This window comes from Trichechus manatus, unplaced genomic scaffold, assembly GCF_000243295.1.
Source record: "Trichechus manatus latirostris isolate Lorelei unplaced genomic scaffold, TriManLat1.0 scaffold00101, whole genome shotgun sequence".
Lineage (NCBI taxonomy): Eukaryota > Metazoa > Chordata > Mammalia > Sirenia > Trichechidae > Trichechus > Trichechus manatus.
In genome coordinates, this window is record NW_004444037.1 from 3,646,712 (window position 1) to 3,666,904 (window position 20,193).

At 44.8% G+C, this 20,193-nt stretch overlaps 1 protein-coding gene across 1 annotated transcript in view; it reads right to left on the bottom strand.

Annotated features, from left to right (window-relative positions):
• Positions 1-20,193, bottom strand: part of CRACD (capping protein inhibiting regulator of actin dynamics) — a 343,775-nt gene that overhangs the window by 4,263 nt on the left and 319,319 nt on the right. Inside the window, exons 8-11 of the mRNA XM_023737386.1 lie at positions 15,708-15,890; positions 11,586-14,610; positions 3,163-3,353; positions 2,071-2,236 (exon numbers count right to left, since the gene is read on the bottom strand). Of these exons, the coding sequence (XP_023593154.1) occupies positions 2,071-2,236; positions 3,163-3,353; positions 11,586-14,610; positions 15,708-15,890 (3,565 nt within the window). The remainder of the gene's footprint in view (positions 1-2,070; positions 2,237-3,162; positions 3,354-11,585; positions 14,611-15,707; positions 15,891-20,193) is intronic.

Here is a 20,193-nt window from a genome sequence, read left to right on the forward strand (position 1 = left end):
GAAATGGTGTATCTTTGGCTATGTATATTTTCACACACACAAAAAAAAAAGGTCAAGAAGGGAGAGGGTTGACATGCCGTGGGGTTGTTAACCAATGTCATAAAACAATATGTGTACTGACTATTTACTGAGAAACTATTTGTTCTGTAAACCTTCTCCTGAAGTACAATAAACAAAAAAAGAAAGGTCCTCCAAGGCCGAGAAGGGAGTGTGTTGACATGTCGTGGGGTTGTTAACCAATGTCATAAAACAATACGTGTACTGACTGTTTAATGAGAAAATATTTGTTCTGTAAACCTTCACCTAAAGTACAATTAAAAAAAAAAAAAAGCTGCTGTTGTTAATTAACACCAGGGACCTAGTGCTGAGTAATCTTGTTCTCTAAAATCACGGCTCGCCAGAAACTCTACTGTTTGAAATCACATCAGTGAGAATTGAACATCTCACTCCTGCCTCGAGGATCTGAGCCTTGTGGCTCACTTATTGATATAGAGAAGCAGCTTTGATTTCCAACTTAGGTGGGGAGTCAGCTTTTCAGATACAACATTCCACATATTTATCTCAACTTTGCCCTTTCAAAGGAAACAGGATGAGTTAGGTTTTCAGATCAGGCCTCATGACCTTCAGTCTTATCTAATGACTCCATTGCACGCATATCACTTTTTTTCCTCAACCCCTTTATAAACGGCCCTGCTTTGGTTTAAGCCCATCAAAACACTGCTGTTGTTGTTAGGTGCCTTCAAGTTGGCTCCGACTCACAGTGACCCTATGTACAACTGAACAAAACGTTGCCCAGTCCTGTGCCATCCTCACAATCGCTGGTATCTTTGACCCTGTTGTTGCAACCACTGTGTCAATCCATCTCGTTGAGGGTCTTCTTCTTTTTTAATGACCCTCTCTTTTACCATGCATGATGTCCTTCTCCAGGGTATTTTCAATTGCTTCATACATGAGAAAGCTGCACAATGGAAAAGGAAGACCAAAGAAGAATCCATGCCTTTGAGTTATGGTGTTGGTGAAGAATACTGAATATACCATGGACTGCCAGAAGAATGAACAAATCTGCCTTGGAAGAAGTACAACCAGAATGCTTCTTAGAAGAGAGGATGGCGAGACTTTGTCATGTCCGTCTCGCTTACTTTGGACATGTTATCAGGAGGGACCAATCCCTGGAGAAGGACATCAAAACACGGTCCCATTTAAATTTTACTTCACCCTTCCCCTAAATCCTATTATTACCTTGTCTCTTCCTTTCTTAGATGGTTTCTCTGGTATGTGGTCTCTCTTGCTGTAGCAAGTTAATAAACCTAACTTTGTTGGAGTACAGGCAGTGGGTGGGGGAGATGGCTCATATCAGCTTGTGAGAGTCAATGGTTAAGTGCTCAGGAATTCTGCTAGCCAGTGGAAAGTCACATTGAAACTGGCCATGGTGGAAGTATTTACACCATGGAAAATGGCAAATGCTACAAATCAGAACTCCCTGTACTCCCTGAAGAGCTGGTTGTTAAACTTTGATCATTACACCACTGACTGTGGGTGAGTTCCTGGTGGTCTTTGTGAGATGAACTTCATCAGAGTCAAAATTTATGAATGGGATATGAGACAGCCTGCGCTTTGAAATGCCTAAAATGTATGCTAGTTATTGTTGTTATTGTTAGATGCTGTCAGGTCGGCCCCTGACTCATGGTGGCCTCATGCACAATAGAACCAAGTGCTGCCCAATCCTGCACCATCCTCATCCCCATGATCTGTTGTGGATTGGACTGTTGTGATCCATAGGGTTTTCACTGGCTGTATTTTGGAAGTAGATCGCCAGGCCTTTCTTCCTAATGTCTTAGTCTGGAAGTTCTGTTGAAACCTGTTCAGCATCATAGCAACACACAAGCGGAGGCTGCACATGAGGTGCATTGGCCGGGAATCAAACCGGGGTCTCCTGCCACGGAAGTCAAGAATTTTACCACTGAACCACCACTGCCCTTCGTGTACTAGATATTAAACAGTAGAAAATAAAGTATGCTCTGAGAAGGGGAGCCGTAACTACAGTCAACTAGAAATGGACCTACTCGCTACCTGTCACAGATGTAGGAAGAGTGCTGGCCTTTTTCAGCTGTTCTCTGCGCTCCAGCCTAGCCACTGCCGTCTCGGGCTTCCTCTCTTCTGCTGGCTGAGCGGTAGACTTGTGCAGAGAGCCAGCTCTGCTGACACTGCTGCTTTCAGGTTGCAGGCTGACACTCACCTGGGTGGGCAGAAAAAGTCAGGTGAAGCATGTTCTCAAATAAGGACACAGAAAGACTGGTCTTACAGGCTCTGCCTGCCAGCCCCTTCCACTTCTGCTCCCAAGGGGGGACCTGGACTACATTTTGAGCAATAGGTACTCACCCCCCACTCCCCCAACAATGGAGCAGCTCAGTGCAAATGTGCGAAAGAGGGAACATTATTTTCCTAGAAGAGCCACATCTAGCCGACTATAAAATCAGGGCCACAGAGCAAGACTCCTGATTTCCTCTCAACTCACTGTTCCGATAAAATTGTTTTCATATTTCTCACATAACTGTTGTGTGTGTGTGGATCACTGCTCCTTCATACAGCATGTTGTTGTTAGCTGCTGTTGAGTGAGCCCCTGACTCATGGCAACCCAAGCACAATGGAAGGAAACATTTCCCGGTCCTGCGCCACCCCCATGATTAGTTGCGGGTCAGATCGTTGTGCTCCATTCGGTTTTTATTGGCTGATTTTCAGAAGTAGATCACCAGGCCTTTCTCCCTAGTCTATCTTACTCTGGAAGCTCCACTGAAACCCGTGTTCAGCATCATAGCAACATGCAAGCCTCCAATGACAGAGGAGCGGTGATTGTGCTTGAGGTGCACTGGCCAGGAATTAAACCCAAGTCTCCCGCATGGAAGGCAGGAATTCTACAACTGAATCACCACTGCCCTCTAATACATCATGGAGTCTGCCAAATCAGGTTTACCTACGAGCATAAGGAAATCGGACCAAATTTCACACTGAAAATGCTTCCCTGGTTTAGCGGTGGTCAATTTATTGCCCTAACCTTTCTAAGTAATCTCGATCACTCCCAGCAGCATTTATTTTTTTTCTCCTTGTGACCTAAAAGAGCCAAGCTCAGGGAGGCAAAAGAAAGTTGAAGACGAAGCTACTCACACTTTCTTTGGAGAGTTTTTCTGACTGTTTGGCTTCTCTGGCTTGCTTCCTCTCCTCCCGAGTTGCTTGCTGCTCCCGAAACCCCTTCTGCTTTTGCAGTGCTAACGTAATCCACAGGGGCTGCGCGGTTTCAACTTTGTCCACGAGTTTGGAGCCATCTAACGAGTACCTGCTCTGAAGCACCGGCTTTTCTGTGGGAAAAAGACAAAAGCAGGTTTGCAGTGAAACTAACCGCTCACTTATCTCAGCCCCTCACCTTAAAACTAAATAAGAGGCCTAAACTTGTGACATTTTAATTAGTACTAGTCCATAAAATAGTCACCTGTCCCTTCCTAACACGGACTCTGTGCTGACACCCGCCCGAGTGACTCCACTAGGGGGGGAAGGAAACATCTTGGATCAATAGGAAAATAGGGGCATTTCTCTCCTCCTGAAATGGAAGAAGTTACTCCACTTGGTAAGGAAAAATAACATCTCTTGGTTCATAAAATCTCAGGCCTACAGGGAACCCAGTTATATGATTTGTCCTTTTTAAAATCATTTACTTTTTAAAATTGATTTTTAGCAATGGAACTCCCCCAGCCCCCCACCCCTAGCAATATCCTATGTAGAACCCTAGTGTGTAAGAGAGTAAAAAAGGGCCCTGCTCTGCCTAATGCGGCTGCTGAGGGCAGTGGGGCTCTGGCGAACCCTGTGGGAGACCCATGATTTTCGTGTAATGCCCTTGTTTGATGGATGTGGGAACTAGGGCCCAGAGCGATCACGAGATGTACCCAAAGCCACTGGCAGTTAGTAACTTGTGACTTCCACACAGTGCTTTTCTTGTGGTTGACTTCTCGCCTATAGAGGGTAGAAACACTTCACAGGTGGTTGGTATTGAAGGTTGAGTGACTGGGCTTGGAATTGAGTTGAATCTAAAACCCACTGTAGTGGAGTCAATTCTGACTCACAGGGCTGGGCTTGGCCATTATGTGACCTAGAAAAGTAACTTAACTTTTGAGCTTTGGTTTTCTTATCTATCAAATGGAAATGATACCAAAGGAGGAAAAATGTGGAACAGAGTTTTCAATTTCTATGAAAACCAGACTTACTCGACCCACTGAGACTGGGGGAACCCCCAAACCTATTTCCCTAAGATAATCCTTAAACCCTGAACTGAAAATATCTCCTGAAGTCATCTTTAAATTAAACAACAGTTTAGCCCAATTAGTAAAGAATGTTTCCTTGAACATTGAGTCCTTTTAAAGAATTATCTATATGAAATCAAATTGACAACAGTAGCTCTAAAGTATAGATGAAAAGTTTAGGGGGCAGTGAGTCTAAGCAGGAGGAGCCCTGATGGAGCAGTAGTTAAAGCGCTCAGCTGCTAACTGAAAGGTCGGCGGATCCAACTCACCAGCCGCACCATGGGAGAGTTGGCTTCCGTGAAGATTTGCAGCCTTGGAAGCCCTATGGGGCAGTTCTACTCTGTCCTGTAGGATTGGTATGAGTCGCAATCTACTCCACGGCAGTGGTTTGGTTTGTTAGAGTCTAAGCTAACGGTGGTGAAACAATACAGGCAGAGATGGCAAGAACAGTGACACAATATAAAGATGGTGTCAAGGACTGAATTGTGTCCCCCCAAAAATGTGTGTATCAGTTTGGCTAGGTCATGATTCCCAGCATTGAATGATTGTCTACCATTCTGTAATCTGATGCCCCTGTGTGTTGTGAATCCTATCACCATGATGTAATAAGATGGATTAGCAGCAGTTATATTGATGAAATCTACAAGATTAGATAGTGTCTTAAATCAATCTCTTTTGAGGTATAAAAGAGAGAAGCAAGCAGAGAGAAATGGGGACCTCATACCACCAAGAAAGCAGTGCCAGGAGCAAAGTGTGTCCTTTGGACCTGAGGTTCCTGCGCTGAGATGCTCCCAGAACAAGGGAAGACTGATGACAAGCACCTTCCTCCAGAGCCCACAGAGAAAGCCTTCCCCTGGAGCTGATGCCCTGAATTTGGACTTGGAACCTACTAGACTGTGAGAGAATAAATCTCTCTTTGTTAAAGCCAGCCACTTGTGGTATTTCTGTTATAGCAGCACTAGATGACCAAGACAGATGATAACCAATCTAATCGAACTGTACATGTAGAAATTGTTGGATGGGTATAGGTTCTGTTTTGTATATTTCACCAAAAACAACATTAAAAAAAAGAGAGAGATGGTAATGGCACATGCCTTATCAGGCTATGTGAAGATTAAAAGAGATCCTGGGCATTTAGAACAATGCTCGGCATAGAGTAATCACTCCAGAAAAGTTAGCTGTCATCATGTACATGACACAGTGACGCCCCTTCTTTTCTTGTAAGCAAAATTATGCACTTTCAGAGATAATCATTCTGCTAATGAATCTTCTACTATATTTTTTTGTTTTTGTTTTTTTTCCCTAAAAGAAGGGAGTCAATTACTTTGTTTATAAAATTGACATTCTATTTCACACCATATTTCCCCTATTCTTTAATCTTGGTTCTATGTTTAAACTGATTCTATTTTCATCTCGAAGCCTTTTACCTTGACTTTTCCATGTTGAGAGCTTTATTTTAAATCTTTCTTGTTTGGCTGGATTTCATCCTAGAGTAGTGTTTTCAGCAATGTCTGTCTGTCTGCCTGTTACTTTTGTATTTGAATAGACTACTTGACTGTGTATAAAATTCTTAGGTCAGCTTTCCCTTAGAATGTTGTAGACATTGCTCCATGTCTTCTGGCACTGAATTTGACATGGTGAAGTCGTAAGTCAGCCTGATTTTTACCCCTTTGAAGAAGCTTGTTTTTTTTTTTTAAATTAATTAATTAATTTTTGGCTTTAATAAACAGACATTTATTTTCTCACAATTAAGAGGCTAGAAGTCCAAATTCAGGGTGCCGGCTGTAGGTCAAGGCTTTCTCTCTCTGTTGGCTCTGGAGAACGTCCTTGTTTGTAAGGATCTGCTTGTGGTATGGCATCTATCTTCCCTCAGCTCTGCTTGCTCACTTGCTTGTTTAATCTCTTTTATATCTCAAAAGAGCTTGATTTACCACATACTCTACACTAACGCTGTCTCTTCAACATAACAAAACCCATACCCAAATGGAATCCTTTACTATCTTAAAGGAAAAGGGCTCGTCATAGTCCTGTTCTGTTAAAATCTAATAAAAGTTGACACCCTGATTATCTAGAACCTTACTGACCATGGTTCTCCGTCAGCTGCACTTTATATTGTACTCCAGGATAACGAGAAAGATCAAATGACAAGAAAAAAAGCTCAGATTAGGGATTCAAGCAAAAAAAAAGGTAAATTCTGCTTAATTTTTTATACCTTTTCACTCTATAATGCCGTACAAAGAGAGTTTCTATTAATAATGAGCCTTGGGCTTTGCAATATCCCTCATCATCAGATAAAGATTAGTTAAGACCTTACATAGGAAAGAACACTGACACATTTCAGAATTTTTTTTTTAACAAATGAAATTGAAAGGCTTTTTTAATTAATCTTTAGTTAATCAGAAAAATGAAAAAGAATTCACCACCTCAAACTTTCTGCTTAACTGAGATGCTTTACACCCATGTGAACTAACTTGTGTTTCTGCTTTTCACTCAAGGCTGGGTAACACATCTTTGTAAAATCCCTAAAAATCGAATTGCCAAGCTCTAAACGGCCATCTAAAGCGACTATGTAAAAGCAAATGCAGGGCTGAACATTTAAACTGAATTTGCCTGGTGAGGCCTTTACATATAGCAACCAGTTTTCTGCCAAAACTTTGACTGATGTTTACCACAACGTCAAATGCCTTTAAAGTATAACTGACTAAATTTACAACTGACTAAAATAATTTGAAAAAAGAAATCCCTGTCTAGATTTTTATTTCCTTAGAACTGTAAGTTGACTAGAGAATCCTGGAAGTACGGACAGGACTTTAAAACAGGTGCTACTGTAATGTATGTAGAGGCCCAACAGGTCTGGCTTATAGTTGGGGCTCAAGAAACATGAATAGTATGTTCAAATGGGACTCCTGCCTGAGGTTTAGCCAAGGATGCCCCAAAGGTCTGTAACAAAATAATCAATAGCACACATTCTCACACATTCCAAAGCCAGGTGCTGGATCACCTACTCAGGTCTGACTGATGCCGCCTCAATAGCTCAGAAAAACCAGGGTTGAGGCTGAAGAAGCCATAGTGGAGAATTTCTTTGGAAAAGATTGTTGGATTATGGTGTGTTCCTACTCCCTCCCTTCACAAGATGAAATTACATCCCCCCAAAATATGTGTTGTAAATCCTAACCACTATATTTGTGGATGGAGCCCTGGTGCACAGTGGTTAAGAGCTCAGGCTGCTCAACCAAAAGATCGGCAGTTCAAATCTACCAGCCACTCCTTGGAAATCCTATGCGGCAGTTCTACTCTGTCCTATAGGTCACTATGAGACTCGACGGCAATGGGTCTCAGAGGCAGTGGTGGTTCAGTGGTAGAATTCTTGCCTTTCGCACAAGAGCTGGGTTCGATTCCCAGCCAATTCACATCACGTGCAACTACCACCCATCTGTCACTGGAGGCTTTCGTGTTACTAAGATGGTGAACAGGTTTCAGCAGAGCTTCCAGTCTAAGGCAGACTAAGAAAGGCCTGGCAATCACCTTCCAAAAATCAGTCAGTGAACACTCTGTGGATCACAAAGGTCCAACCTACATCCAATCACGGGGGTGGCACAGGACTGAGGAGCATTTTGTTCCATTGTGCATGGAGTCACCATGAATCAGGGTGGACTAGATGGCAGCTCATAACATTAAGTCACAACTCTCAAAGATCAATTCTTAGACAAAGCGGTACTTAATATCTGTTCTACCCACTCTCAGTAGGTAGGAATATCAGAATGAGATAATAGCTGTAATGAAAGTATTTACAGTACAAACACATGAGGAATTATTATTGCTATTTTAATTTCCACTGGGGTGGGTTCTGAGTTAATGCCCTCCTTGGGGCTTGGCTTAAGTGTTGATCCTCTCTGGCCTAAGCCTTGGGAAATGCAAAGGTTTCCAGAAAAGGGCGTGTGTATGTGTGTGTGTGTGCATGCACAAGGTAATTCATTGGAGTGACAGAAAATACACTTATCACTCTCAGATTCCTATTAGCAAACCGCACCACCCCCACCCCCCATTTGCTAAAAACACTCCCACGATTTTGTAGGCATTTACAGGCATATGCATGCACAGATAGCAAAAAAGTTACAGCTGATGTCATATAAGGCAGGTTCGGTGTTTGCTAATTCGGTATTCACAGGGACATTATAGACTATGACTACAGAACTACGAGGATTTATATTTACATTTTTTAATCTAAAAATAAAAACAAGATAAAGTTTCTCTAATATTTAATACACAGAGTGGCACTAGCACCTCCACTCAGTCCATATATCAGAAGGCCATCTCTAACAAACAGTATGTCTCAAGAATCCAGAGGGAAGCAGGGGAGTGCTACGAGGTGTATATAGAAGGACTGGCAATGGTAGCCTCCCTTGCTTTTTGCTTTTAGCATATTGCGAGGTTCTGCAGTTAGGTGAGTGTTATGGATTGAATTGTGTCACCCAAAAATCTAAACTCTAAATCCTAACCCCTATACCTGTGGTTGGAGCCCTAGAGGCGCAGTGGTTAAGAGCTCAGCTGCCAACCAAAAGATCGGCAGTTTGAATCCACCAGCCGCTCCTTGGAAACCCTATGGGGGCAGTTCTACTCCGTCCTATAAGATAGCGATGAGTCGGAATCGACTTGACAACATGGATTTGTTTTTTTTTTTTTTATACCTGTGGTTATAATCCCATTCGGAACTGAGTTTTCTTTGTTATGTTAATTAGGCAGAATTAGTGTAGAGTGTGCTTTAAATCAATCTCTTTTGAGATATAAAAGCAGATTAAGCAAGCAAGCACAAACGGGGGGTGGGGGGAGACAGACGCCATGCCACATGAAGATCCCCAAGGAACTGCAGAACGGAAGTTGAAGAAAGACAAGGACCTTCTCCAGAGCTGACAGAGAGAGAAAGCCTTTCCCTAGAGTCGGTGCCCTGAATTTGGATTTCTAGTACAGGCAGAATACTCCTTAGAAGCGAGGATGGCGAGACTTTGGAGAGGTTATCAGGAGGGATCAGTCCTTGGAGAAGGACATCATGTTGAGTAAAGTAGAGGGTCAGCGAAAAAGAGGAAGACCTTCAACGAAATGGATTGACACAGTGGCTGCAACAATTGGCTCAGGCATAACAAGGATTGTGAGGATGGTGAAGGACTGGTCAATGCTTTGTTCTGTTGTACACAGGGTGTGAAGCAGAACCAACTTGATGGCACCTAACAACAACAACAAACTGTGAGAAAATAAATTTCTGTTTGTTAAAGCCACCCACTTGTGATGTTTCTGTTATAGCAGCACTAGATAACTAAGTTTATGGAATACCCTGTCCCCTTTTAACTAAGCGATCTCTTACAAAATGAACACATGGCTTAAAGAAATTCCTGGAAACAAACCATCGATTTAAGACATTACTACTAAGAAAGAGGCAGAGCTGAGCTCATCTCAGACCTAGTGCAAGCTCTTTGCCTACTATTTTAGGAAGAAATCAGCTGGACAAGAAGTTAGTAAAAGAAAATAAAAATTAGCACAATGATTTGCAATGTAGATTTATACCCAATGTTGTTAACAATGAACTTCATTCAACGTGTATCTGGTGCTCTGGGGGGTATTAGCTAATGATGGCACCAAACCAAAACAAAACCAAACCCACTGCCACCAAGTCAATTCAGCTCATAGCGACTCTAAAGGACAGAGCAGAACTGCTCCATAGGGTTTCCAAGGAGTGGATGATGGATTTGAACTGCTGACCTTTTAGTTAGCAGCCAAGCTCTTTATCACTGTGCCAGCAGGGCATTACAGGTATACAATTAACAAATAAATTGGAGGTTCATGCTTAACATTTTTATTCTGATGGGGTGTTCAGTCAGACAAAGTTGGTTAGCCCTGGTCTAGAGCAGTCAGAGAGCAAAATCCCAGTGAAGGATCTTTGGAGGTAACAGCACCCACAAGACAGGTGGTCCTTGCTCTGTCAGGCTTCATTTCTGCTAAATAATGAAAAATTCAAAAATCCAGAATCTGGATACTGGGAAAGCAAAAAGGGGCAGCAAGTAGTTTTTCTTAGAAAATTACAATTAGCAAAGGGGCTCTCTTAAGATAAAGTACAGCAGAAGAGCTACTTCTTCGAGGAGAAGATAAGGGGAAGTGATAGACGTACAGAGCGGGGGCTTAGAGGATACCACGGAAGCTAAGGAGACAAAAGGTAATGTCAAAATTAAAAATGGGCCCCTCATCCAGCAGGACAGACAGAAAACCTTGGGGAGAAATGGTCTGGAAACTGATCTACAAACTCATCCAGAAAACCAAACAAAAACAAGGGAACATTTCAAAAGGACAATAGCATCTTCCATAAGGTGAGAAATCAAACCAGCACTCCTCAGGAAACCACCCTTTTCTCTGCAAAAATCACCCCAAACCCAAACAATTAAACAGAAAGAGAACACGATCCTTTCCTATAAACACCGCAGAGAATTCCTTGGAGAAATGCGAGGAACTTCCTGGGCTATTAACTATACTTGACCATCCTGCTCTATGCAAAATGGAAAAGAAAAAATAGATTAGATGAAGACTCTTAGGGGGTACAAAGTGATCACTCAGCCGCCCAAAGCATTTCGTATGAAGAAACATCAGGGTCAGCCAGAGGTAACAGTCCAGCGAACGGCTCTTTATGGGAAGGCTGCAGAGTAGCAAGCAGGTGGGGTGGGGTGGGAGTGGGAGACCAGATACTGCATTTGCAGAGCATTTTACATAAAACTGAGACCACGTCAACTTTCCATATGACAGCATTTGAAGAGGGGAGGCCCAATGGAGACGTCTAAGACCCCTTAACCTCCCATCTTGGTGCCACTACCATCTACAAACAGAAGCCAGAACTTTCCACTGGTCTAGGCAACTCCAGTCTTCATCACCACTGCACGTCACCCTTATAATGATTACTGACATATATACTAATTAGGATTATATTTCAGTATCTATTATGAACAAAACACTTACTGGTATAGGTGTCGGCACCTTTAACTTACTACTCATGTAAATGTCATTAATAGGTGTGAACTGCATACCTGTAGGAGGCAGTCAGTAATTTCAAAATTTTAAAGAATGAATAGAAAAAGAGCCTCACTATGGCTCACGAGTGAGGGTCTTTTGGGAATAACAAACTAGCCTCTAATTAAGGAAGGTACTCCCAACACCAGCTCCACTGGTTACTTCGGGCTTTGGGCAGTTCTGGCTTTAGCTGTGACTTAGACAATGAGCTGGACAGATGGCACAGTTTCCCCAACCACAGCTACATACCTCTCCTCCCAGCCTCAGGTGTTAGGGAAGGCTTCTCGTGGCAAGCAGCAGGCAGAGCCGGGGAAGAGGGTTTCCTCTCTGGCGCCTCTTCTGCCTCATCCCTCTTCTTCCCCTTCCTTTCTTCGGGGGATGGTGGTGAGGGTGGCCGCGTGTCACTGCTCTCCTTGGCCCTCTCAATGGGCTCCGGGCCAGGCTTGGCCACTTGGCGGGCCAGCAGCTCTACCAAGTAGGGCCTGCTTAGTTTGCAGAGTGGGGATGACGGTGGAGTCTGGCTGGTGGGCTTGGGAGCCAGTGCTGGTTTCTGTGCCAATGGCATTTTATTTGCTACCTTGTCATGATCTGCAGGTGGGGTCTGGCTGTTGGGAGGTGGGGGCCCAGGCTGAGTCATAGGAGGCGAGTGACTAGAAGGGGTTTCTGCAGTGTCCTTCCGGGTGGTCGGCTTCCTCTCTTGGGTGAGGGTTGGGCCATGCTTGAGGGCCACACCCTCTGTCTCTTTCTCACCACCTGTGCTCCCCGGGGCAGGTGGAGCCCCATCAACACCGTCCCCTGTGCCGCTGTGCCTTTTCTTCTTCTTTTGTTCCATCTGTTGGTCACAGTGGAAGCGCAAGGAGTAGTTGGTCCTCCTCAATTTTATTCCAAAAGGTGAGGTTTTCTCCTCCCCACCCGACATCGCATGGTCTGGCTTCCCGTTACCGCTTGTGGTCTCACTTTCCAAAGTGTTCACAGACTCTGTGCGGGTCACCACTTTCTGTGGAGGGGAAGGGAGGCTTGGAACAAGGAAAGATGGAAGGTCTTTGGCAAATTTGCATCCCTCCGTGGTGTCCATTGGCTCCTGGTGCATCCCCAGTTTCTCTGGACTCTTCCAGTGCTCATGAGGACTGGCGGCCGGAGGCAGGGGCTCTGGCTCCTCACTGGGTCCTGGCACGGGTCTTTTTCGAATACTTTCTGTTTCTGCATTTTGTTTAGAGGTCTCCATGCCACCATTAGAGAACTTCTGCCGGGCAGACATAATAGAGAACTTTGCACTGACTGGCGGGGTCCTCTGGAGGTTTCCTCGGGAATCACTTCGGCCCCTGGGAGTGCGTTCATCACCCAACCTCTGGTCTCTCTCAGCGCCCTGGTCACTGTCCGCGTTCTTTAGGATCCTGGACCGAATGGAAGCCCATTCGGCTAGTGCCGTCACGCTGCTCGAAGACTCTTGCGGAGGCTTGGCCTTCCCGCTGCCTGTCTGGGGATCGCTGGGGGCTCGAGGTGCGTTCTTCACAGCAGGGAGGTCCATGTGCTTCTTTTCCTCGGACAAGCCCAAGAGAGACTTGCACGCTGTGTCCTTGATCTGGTTCAGGTTGACGGCTGGGCCGCAGAGCTGTGCTCCGGTAACCAGAATGGCCGTGTGGGGAATGCTCAGGGCCGAGGGCAGAGCGTGAGAGACCGGGATGGCTTTGTGGGCCTTTGGTTCAAGGGGAGCAGATGCAAGTCCTGCATCCTTCCCGGGCATCACTGGGCTCAGGTTGACTTTGGGGAAGAGGATTTGCTTTCCTCCTGAGGACACCTGGAACGTGTACGGCCTGGGCATGGTCTGTCTCTCATCCACTTCCTGCCACCTGAGTTCCTCCACCTTCCGGTGGGCTTCTGGAGTGACCGCTTCTTTCCTGTCCAGTGGAGTCAGCATTTCCTCCCTTTGATCCTCTTTTTTCTGAGGAGGTTCTGGTTTAGGGTCTTCTCTCTTTCCCGGAAGTAAGCGATGGACATCCCCATGAACATACCCCCACTTTCCCGGCTGCTCTCTTGATGGCTTGGCCTCTGGGTTTTGCATCTCATCAATACTTGGCTCCTCAGAGCTTTCTCTTTGCTTTTTTGGCTTCACGTTTTCTTGTTCTCCTGGTTTCTCTTCAAAATCTTTCTGAAGTGGGCTCCGAAAGCCCCTTTCTTCTTCTAACTCCAGCCCTCTCACTTCATCTCGTCTCTGCAAGTCTTCCTGGTGCTTCTTTTCGGCTTCCTGCCTCTTCTGTAGCTCCATTTCCTCCTGCTTTTTGAGCTCTTCCAGTCTCCTCGCCTCCTCCTGTCTCTTCTGTGCCTCCAGTTCTGCCTGCCTTTTGAGCTCCTTTATCCGTTTTTCTTCTTCTTCCCGTAGTCTCTGCTCCTCTTCTTCCCGCCTTCTCTGTTCTTTCTGCTCTTCCTGTTGTCTGAGCTCCTCCAGCCTCCTTTCCTCTTCCTCCCGCCTTCTCTGCACTTCCAGCTCCTCCAACCTTCTGCACTCCATCATCCGTTTTTCTTCTTCCTCTTGCCTTCTCTGCGCCTCTAATTCCTCCAGCCTTTGGAGCTCCTCCAGCCTCCTTTCCTCCTCCTGAAGCCGCTGCTTCTCAGCCTCCTGCCATCTCTGCTCCTCCTCCAGCCTTTGGAGCTCCTTCATCTGTTTTTCCTCTTCCTCTTGCCTTCTCTGTGCCTCCAGTTCCTCCAGCCTTCTGAGCTCCTCCAGCCTTTCTTCTTCTTCGTGCCGCTGACTCTCAGCTTCCCACTGTCTCTGTGCCTCCAGTTCCTCCTGCTGTCTGCGCTTCTCTAGCTGCCTGGCCTCTTCCTTCAGCCTCTGCAGCTCTTCAGCCTCCAGTTCTTTTACCTCTCTCTCCCTTCCCTCTGGGTCTGGGCCAACTAGCTCTTCCCACCTCCACCTGTCCTCTTCTTGCTGCATGTTCTCCACCTCTACTTCTAGCAGAGGTTCTTGCTCCTTCCCCTCCTCCTCCTCCCCTTCTTCCTCCAGGAGCTGCTGCCTTCGGTTCTCCTCCCACAGCCTCCTCTCCAGGGCCTGCAACCTCTGCTCTTCTAAGCGTCGCCTCTCTGCTGCCTCGGCCTTTTGCCGTTTGCACTTGGCCTCAAGTTCTCGCCAGTATTCTTCTTGGCGTCTTTTCTCTTCCTCGGAATCCAGTGGTTCTGGTTCCTCTTCATGCCAAATTTGCTTGTCTTCTCCGGGGTGTCCATTCTGGTCCAGGGACAACTGGTTCACCAGGCCACCTTGCTCATTTCGTCGATCCTAACATTGATAAGGGAAACAGAATTAGTTCTTTTCCTTTTTCCACAGGCAATCATTACTGACCCTATTCACAATGTAGGTGGCCCTCTTCATCTCAAAGGAAGGAGCACATGCTCATAAGTACATCCACCGATAAACTCAGGCATAGATCATACCGTAAGTTGTGGGAATGAAGGAAAAGAACTTTATGTTTTACTCTTTAGCCCCTTTATTTAAAGGAGCCCTGGTGGTGCAATGGTTAAGTGCTCGGCTACTAACCAAAAGATTGGCAGTTCGAACCCACTCAGTGACTCCACAGGAAGAACTGTCGATCTTTCCTATAAAGACTACAGCCTAGAAGACCATATGGGGCAGTTCTACTCTATCACATGGGGTCACTATGAGTCGGAATTGACTTGACGGCACCTAACAACAACCACCTTTTATTCATCATCCCCAAATTCCTTAATCTTAATACACATGAACAATCATAGGAAAACCAACACTAGTTTCAGTACTGACTGCTGTCAAGTAGACTCAGACTCATGGAGAGCCCGTGTGTGTCAGAGTAGAACTGTACTCCATAGGGTTTTCAATGGTTTTTTTGGAAGCAGATCACCAGGCCTTTCTTCTGAGGCTCCTCTGGATGGAGATGAATCTCCAATCTTTTGCTTAGTAGCTGAGCATGTTAACCATTTGCCCCACCCAGGAAAACCAATAGTCAAGCGTTAAGAAGATAAGAGAAATTGAGATCTGGAGTTCATCAACATCCCCTGAAACTTATGACTTAGAAGTCCACCCTAATATAATTGAAGGATATTTTGCCAAGGTGGGGTAAAGGAAAGCTGGGCCACCTTTCTCCTGCAAAGCAAACTCAGAGCCCCTCAAAGGGCAGCCTCTCCTTCTGTGGTCCACCAGCCTACCATAGGGCAACATATCAGAAAAGGCTCTGGAAAGTCAACATCCTGCTTACCTTTGTACACTGCCACACACAAGTTCCCAGTGGGGAGACACCTAGTTCCTTCTATGGGTCCACCATAATACCAACCCGCTGGGGTAGAAGTAGTGACCAGGAGCAAGGACAACTGCCTGGTCAGTGAGGGCAGGGCTGTACGTACTGGAGCAAGTCGCCTGTGCTTCTTTGATAACCTCTGGTTTTTTGGCTTAACAGCCAGTTTGTGCTTGGCGGCACTGTTGTCCAGGTGAGCGATGGCCAGGGGGATGGCATCTAGGTTGACACTTTCAATGGTGCCAGCAGAAGAGAAGTGCCTTTTTGGTCGAGATGGTTTAACTGGAGCAACCTACAGTGGAGGTTGAAAGATAAAGTCAGCCAAGATCAGAAGGCAACTTGCAGGGGACCCTAGAATGATATACTTGTTCGAGCCTGTGCCATGTCCTGCCTGGCCCAGGCAGTGCTGGGGAGCAGAGAGGTATCACATGGTATAGTGAAATGAGCTCTGGTCTTGGAATTAAAGGACCTGACTTTGAATACTTGTTCTCCCAATGACTACTTGTAGTAACCTGTAAAGGTCATTTAACCTCTCAGGGTGTAAGTGTCCTACTCTGAATAATATGGGGTTAGACTAGATCATTGTTGTGTTGCTGTTAGCTGCCTTAGAACCCATGCACAACAGAACAAAATGCTGCCCGCTCCTGTGTCATCCTGTGATGAATTGCAGATCGAACACGTTGTATGATCCATTGGGTTTTTGTTAGCTTATTTAAGAAAAGAGATTGCCAGGCCTTTCTTCCCAGTCTGTCAGTCTGGAAGCTCCACTGAAACCTGTTTGGCATCATAGCAACGTGCAAGCCTCCAATGACAGACAGATGGTGGCTGCACATGAGGTGCATTGGCTGGGAATCGAATCTGGGTGTCCTGATAGAAGGTGAGAATTCTACCACTGAACCACCACTGCCCCCTTAAAGTAGATCAGGGGGCCACACTTTGCTCTCAGTCTATTTGGTAAAATAAAGCTTTACTGGCACGCACATTGTCCTTGGCTGCTTTTGTGCTACAACCACAGAGTTGAGTAGTTGTATATCCACTACATTATGGCCCTGCAAAGCTTAAAATATTTAGCGGTTTGCTGACCCCTGGACTAGATTCATCTCTATGCCAAAACTCTAGAACTCGAAGAACCTTTCCCACTACCTTGGACACCATGTGTACATGCCTAATCTCCTGTACAGAACTTTAATTCCTTAAAAGCACGCAATTTTTCTTTTTCATCTTTGTATCAGTCCCCTTTATGGCCTAGTAGCAACTCTCATTTGGTAAGTGTTCAATAAATATTTACTGAAAGAATGAAGGAGCAATAAAGGGTAACATCTACAACTAGAACATGAAAGTTTTAATAAGAAAAATGTTTTAGCACTATCACTCCAAAGCCACGGAGCACTGAGTGCACCGAGAACCTGAAAGAAATAGGACCCTGGTGAATAAATAAAGGGCAAAAATGTGTGCGCGGGCAAGAGCAGTTCTTCAGCCTGCAGTTCTGTAATACAGATGCAATCGTTAGAAAACTGCAACCTCGACCGTCAGTTGTACATATTTAGAATTAATTCACAGGTGAGCAGTGAAGAAAGGGCTCCTGGACACACAACACCAACGTGAGGCAGGGGGCACTCACAGCCCTGTCTGCCCAGGCTGGCAGCTCTGCAGGACACAGAGGCAGCATTAGGAGGAGCCAGGGTTCATTTGTTTGACAGTGTTCATGCTATAAGAGTAGAATCAATGGGGTTTGGCTGAAGGGCTTGCATTTTGCAATTACCTTCCGTAATTATGTACAAAAGATAAAAGACCAAGCTAGCTCCTGGTGCAAAATGGACACTCAGTAAGTATTAATTTATGACAAGGCTAGAAATGGGGAAAAATAATTCCAGACTTTGGCCTTCTAGCTCTCATTTATTTATGACAATCTTTAAAACTTGTGTCAAATTATGATCTATTTTTGAAAAGAGATGAGTTAAACATTTATTTCCATCCCTTCATAGCTGCACGAATAAAAGGAGTTAAAGCCAAATGTGACAGATTGAAGATACAGGTAAGTACTTGAAGCTGAGATTTAAATACCATGTTTAGTTTGAGTTATCACAGCTGGGCCTCTTTACTGTCTGAGCAGTGGCACTGTCTTTTTTTTTTTTTTTTAATAATATTTTATTGAGTTTTTGGTGAAAGTTTACATAGCAAGTTAGGTTCCCATTTGACAAGTTCGTACAAATTGTTCAGTGACAGTAGTTACATTTATCACAATGGGTTAACATTCTCTTTGTGTTCTGTTTGTTCCATTTCCAGTACTCTACCTTGCCGGCCCATACTGATGGTTTTAAGCAGGGAACCGATCTTACAGGTAATATCCTTTACTTTGTGTCCCTCTGTGCTGTTTCCCTTAAAGGTGATCTCAGGGGAGAGGCTCGGTTCTAAGTTTATAGAGTGTCTCAGGACAACAGTCTCAGGGTGTCTTCTGTTCTCTACTGTTCCAGCTTGGCTTTTTATTTTTTTCCTGATAAGAATTTGAGTTCTGCTCCATATTTTTCTCCCATTCTATCCAGTGCCAACTATTGTGGCCCTGGTCAGAACTGTCAGCAGTGGTAGCCAGGTACCATCTAGTTCTTCTGGTCTCAGGGTAGATGAGGTTGTGGCTTGTATAGACCTGTTTCTCCCTTGAGCTTTTGGTTATCTTCTTACTGTTCTGTGCCTGGCAAGTCGAGACACGTAGCTGTGTCTTAGATAGCCCCTGGCAAGCTTTTAAGACCCCAGACACTACTCACTTCACTACGATGCAGATCATGATTTTTGTGAACTGTTCTGCCAATTGACTGAGCTGTCCCATGAGACTGTGGTCCTAAGACTTCAAACCCAGAAAACCAATGTTGGAAGGTGTTTGGTTGTGTCTGAGAAGAATCTGTATTTGTGTCTTCAATGAATACATGTGCCTGCACCCACATATTTATATTTACACATACCTATAGATACTTCTATCTGTTCTCACCTACGTGCGCATCTGTACCTACCGTATTCCAATTTGCCTATACCCATCCGTATGTGCTCAAATGCTCATTATTACTTTGGTTGTGCCATGCTCACTACATCCACGATTGATGCCACTTTAACTATCACCAAAAATAACCAGTCTCTACTGTGTAAAGTATACTTCCCCTGCCCTTACCATCAATGAACACTGGATTCTCTATATTTACCTATCCTTGTCTTCTTATAAATGAGGGATCATACAAAATTTGTCCTTATATGCTTGACTTATTTCACTAAGCATTACGCCCTCCAGGTCCATTCATGTTATATGTTTCAAGGACTCATTGTTCTTTATGGGTGTGTATTATTCCACTGTATATATGTACCATAGTTTGCTTATCCATTCATCTGTTGATGGACACTTCAGTTGTTTCCATTTATTTGCTATTGTGAATAAAGCATCAAGAAAACAGGTGTGCAAATGTCTGTTCATGTCATTATTCTTAGGTCTCTAGAGTATATTAGGAGTGGGACTGCTGGATCATTATTATTGTCAGGTGCCATCATGTCGGTTACAACTCATAGCAACCCTATGTACAACAGAAAGAAACACTGCCCGGTCCTGCCCCCTCTTCACAATCATTGCTATGTTTGAGCCCATTGTTGCAGCTGCTGTGTCAATCCATCTCGTTGAGGGTCTTCCTCTCTTCCGTTGACCTTCTGCTTTACCAGCATGATGTCCTTCTCCAGGGACTGGTCCCTCCTGATAACATGTCCAAAGTATGTGAGATGAAGTCTCGACATCCTCGCTTCTAAGAAGAATTCTGGCTGTACTTCTTCCAAGACAGATTTGTTCGTTCTTCTGGCAGTCCATGGTATATATACATATATTTTATTGCGATTTAGGTGCAAGTTTACAGCTCAAGGTAATTTCTCATACAAAAATTTATACACGTATTGTTATGTGACATTAATGTGGGGGAGCACACACCCCCTTTCCATCCCAGATTTCTTGTGTCCATTCAACCAGTTCCTGTCCCTTCCTGCCTTCTCATCCTGCCTCCAGACAGAAACCACCCATGTGGTCTTGTGTATCTCACATATCTGTTTGAACTAAGAAGCACACTCCACACATGTATTATTTTTTGTTTTACAGTTCAGGCTAATCTTTATCTGAAGAATGGGCTTCAGAAATGGGTTTAATCCCGAGTTAACAGAGCATCTGGGGGCCATAGTTTCGGGTGTTCCTCCACTCTCTGTCAGGCCATGAAGTCTGGTCTTCTTACGTGAATTTGAGTTCTGCTCAGCACCTTCTCCTGCTCCATCACAGACTCTCTGCTGTGTTCCCTGTCAGTGCGGTCATTGGTGGTAGCCGGGCACCATCTAGTTCATCTGGTCTCAGGCTGATGAAGTCTCTGGTTTATGTGGACCTTTTGTCTCTTGGGCTAATATTTTCCTTGTGTCTTTGGTGTTCTTTCGTTCTCCTTTGCTCCAGGTGGGTTGGGGCCAATTGATGCATCTTAGAAGGTCTTAGCTCGCAAGCTTTTAATACCCTAGGCACCACTCACCAAAGTGGAATGCAGAACATTTTCTTAATAAACTTTGTTATGCCAATTGATCTAATGTCTCCC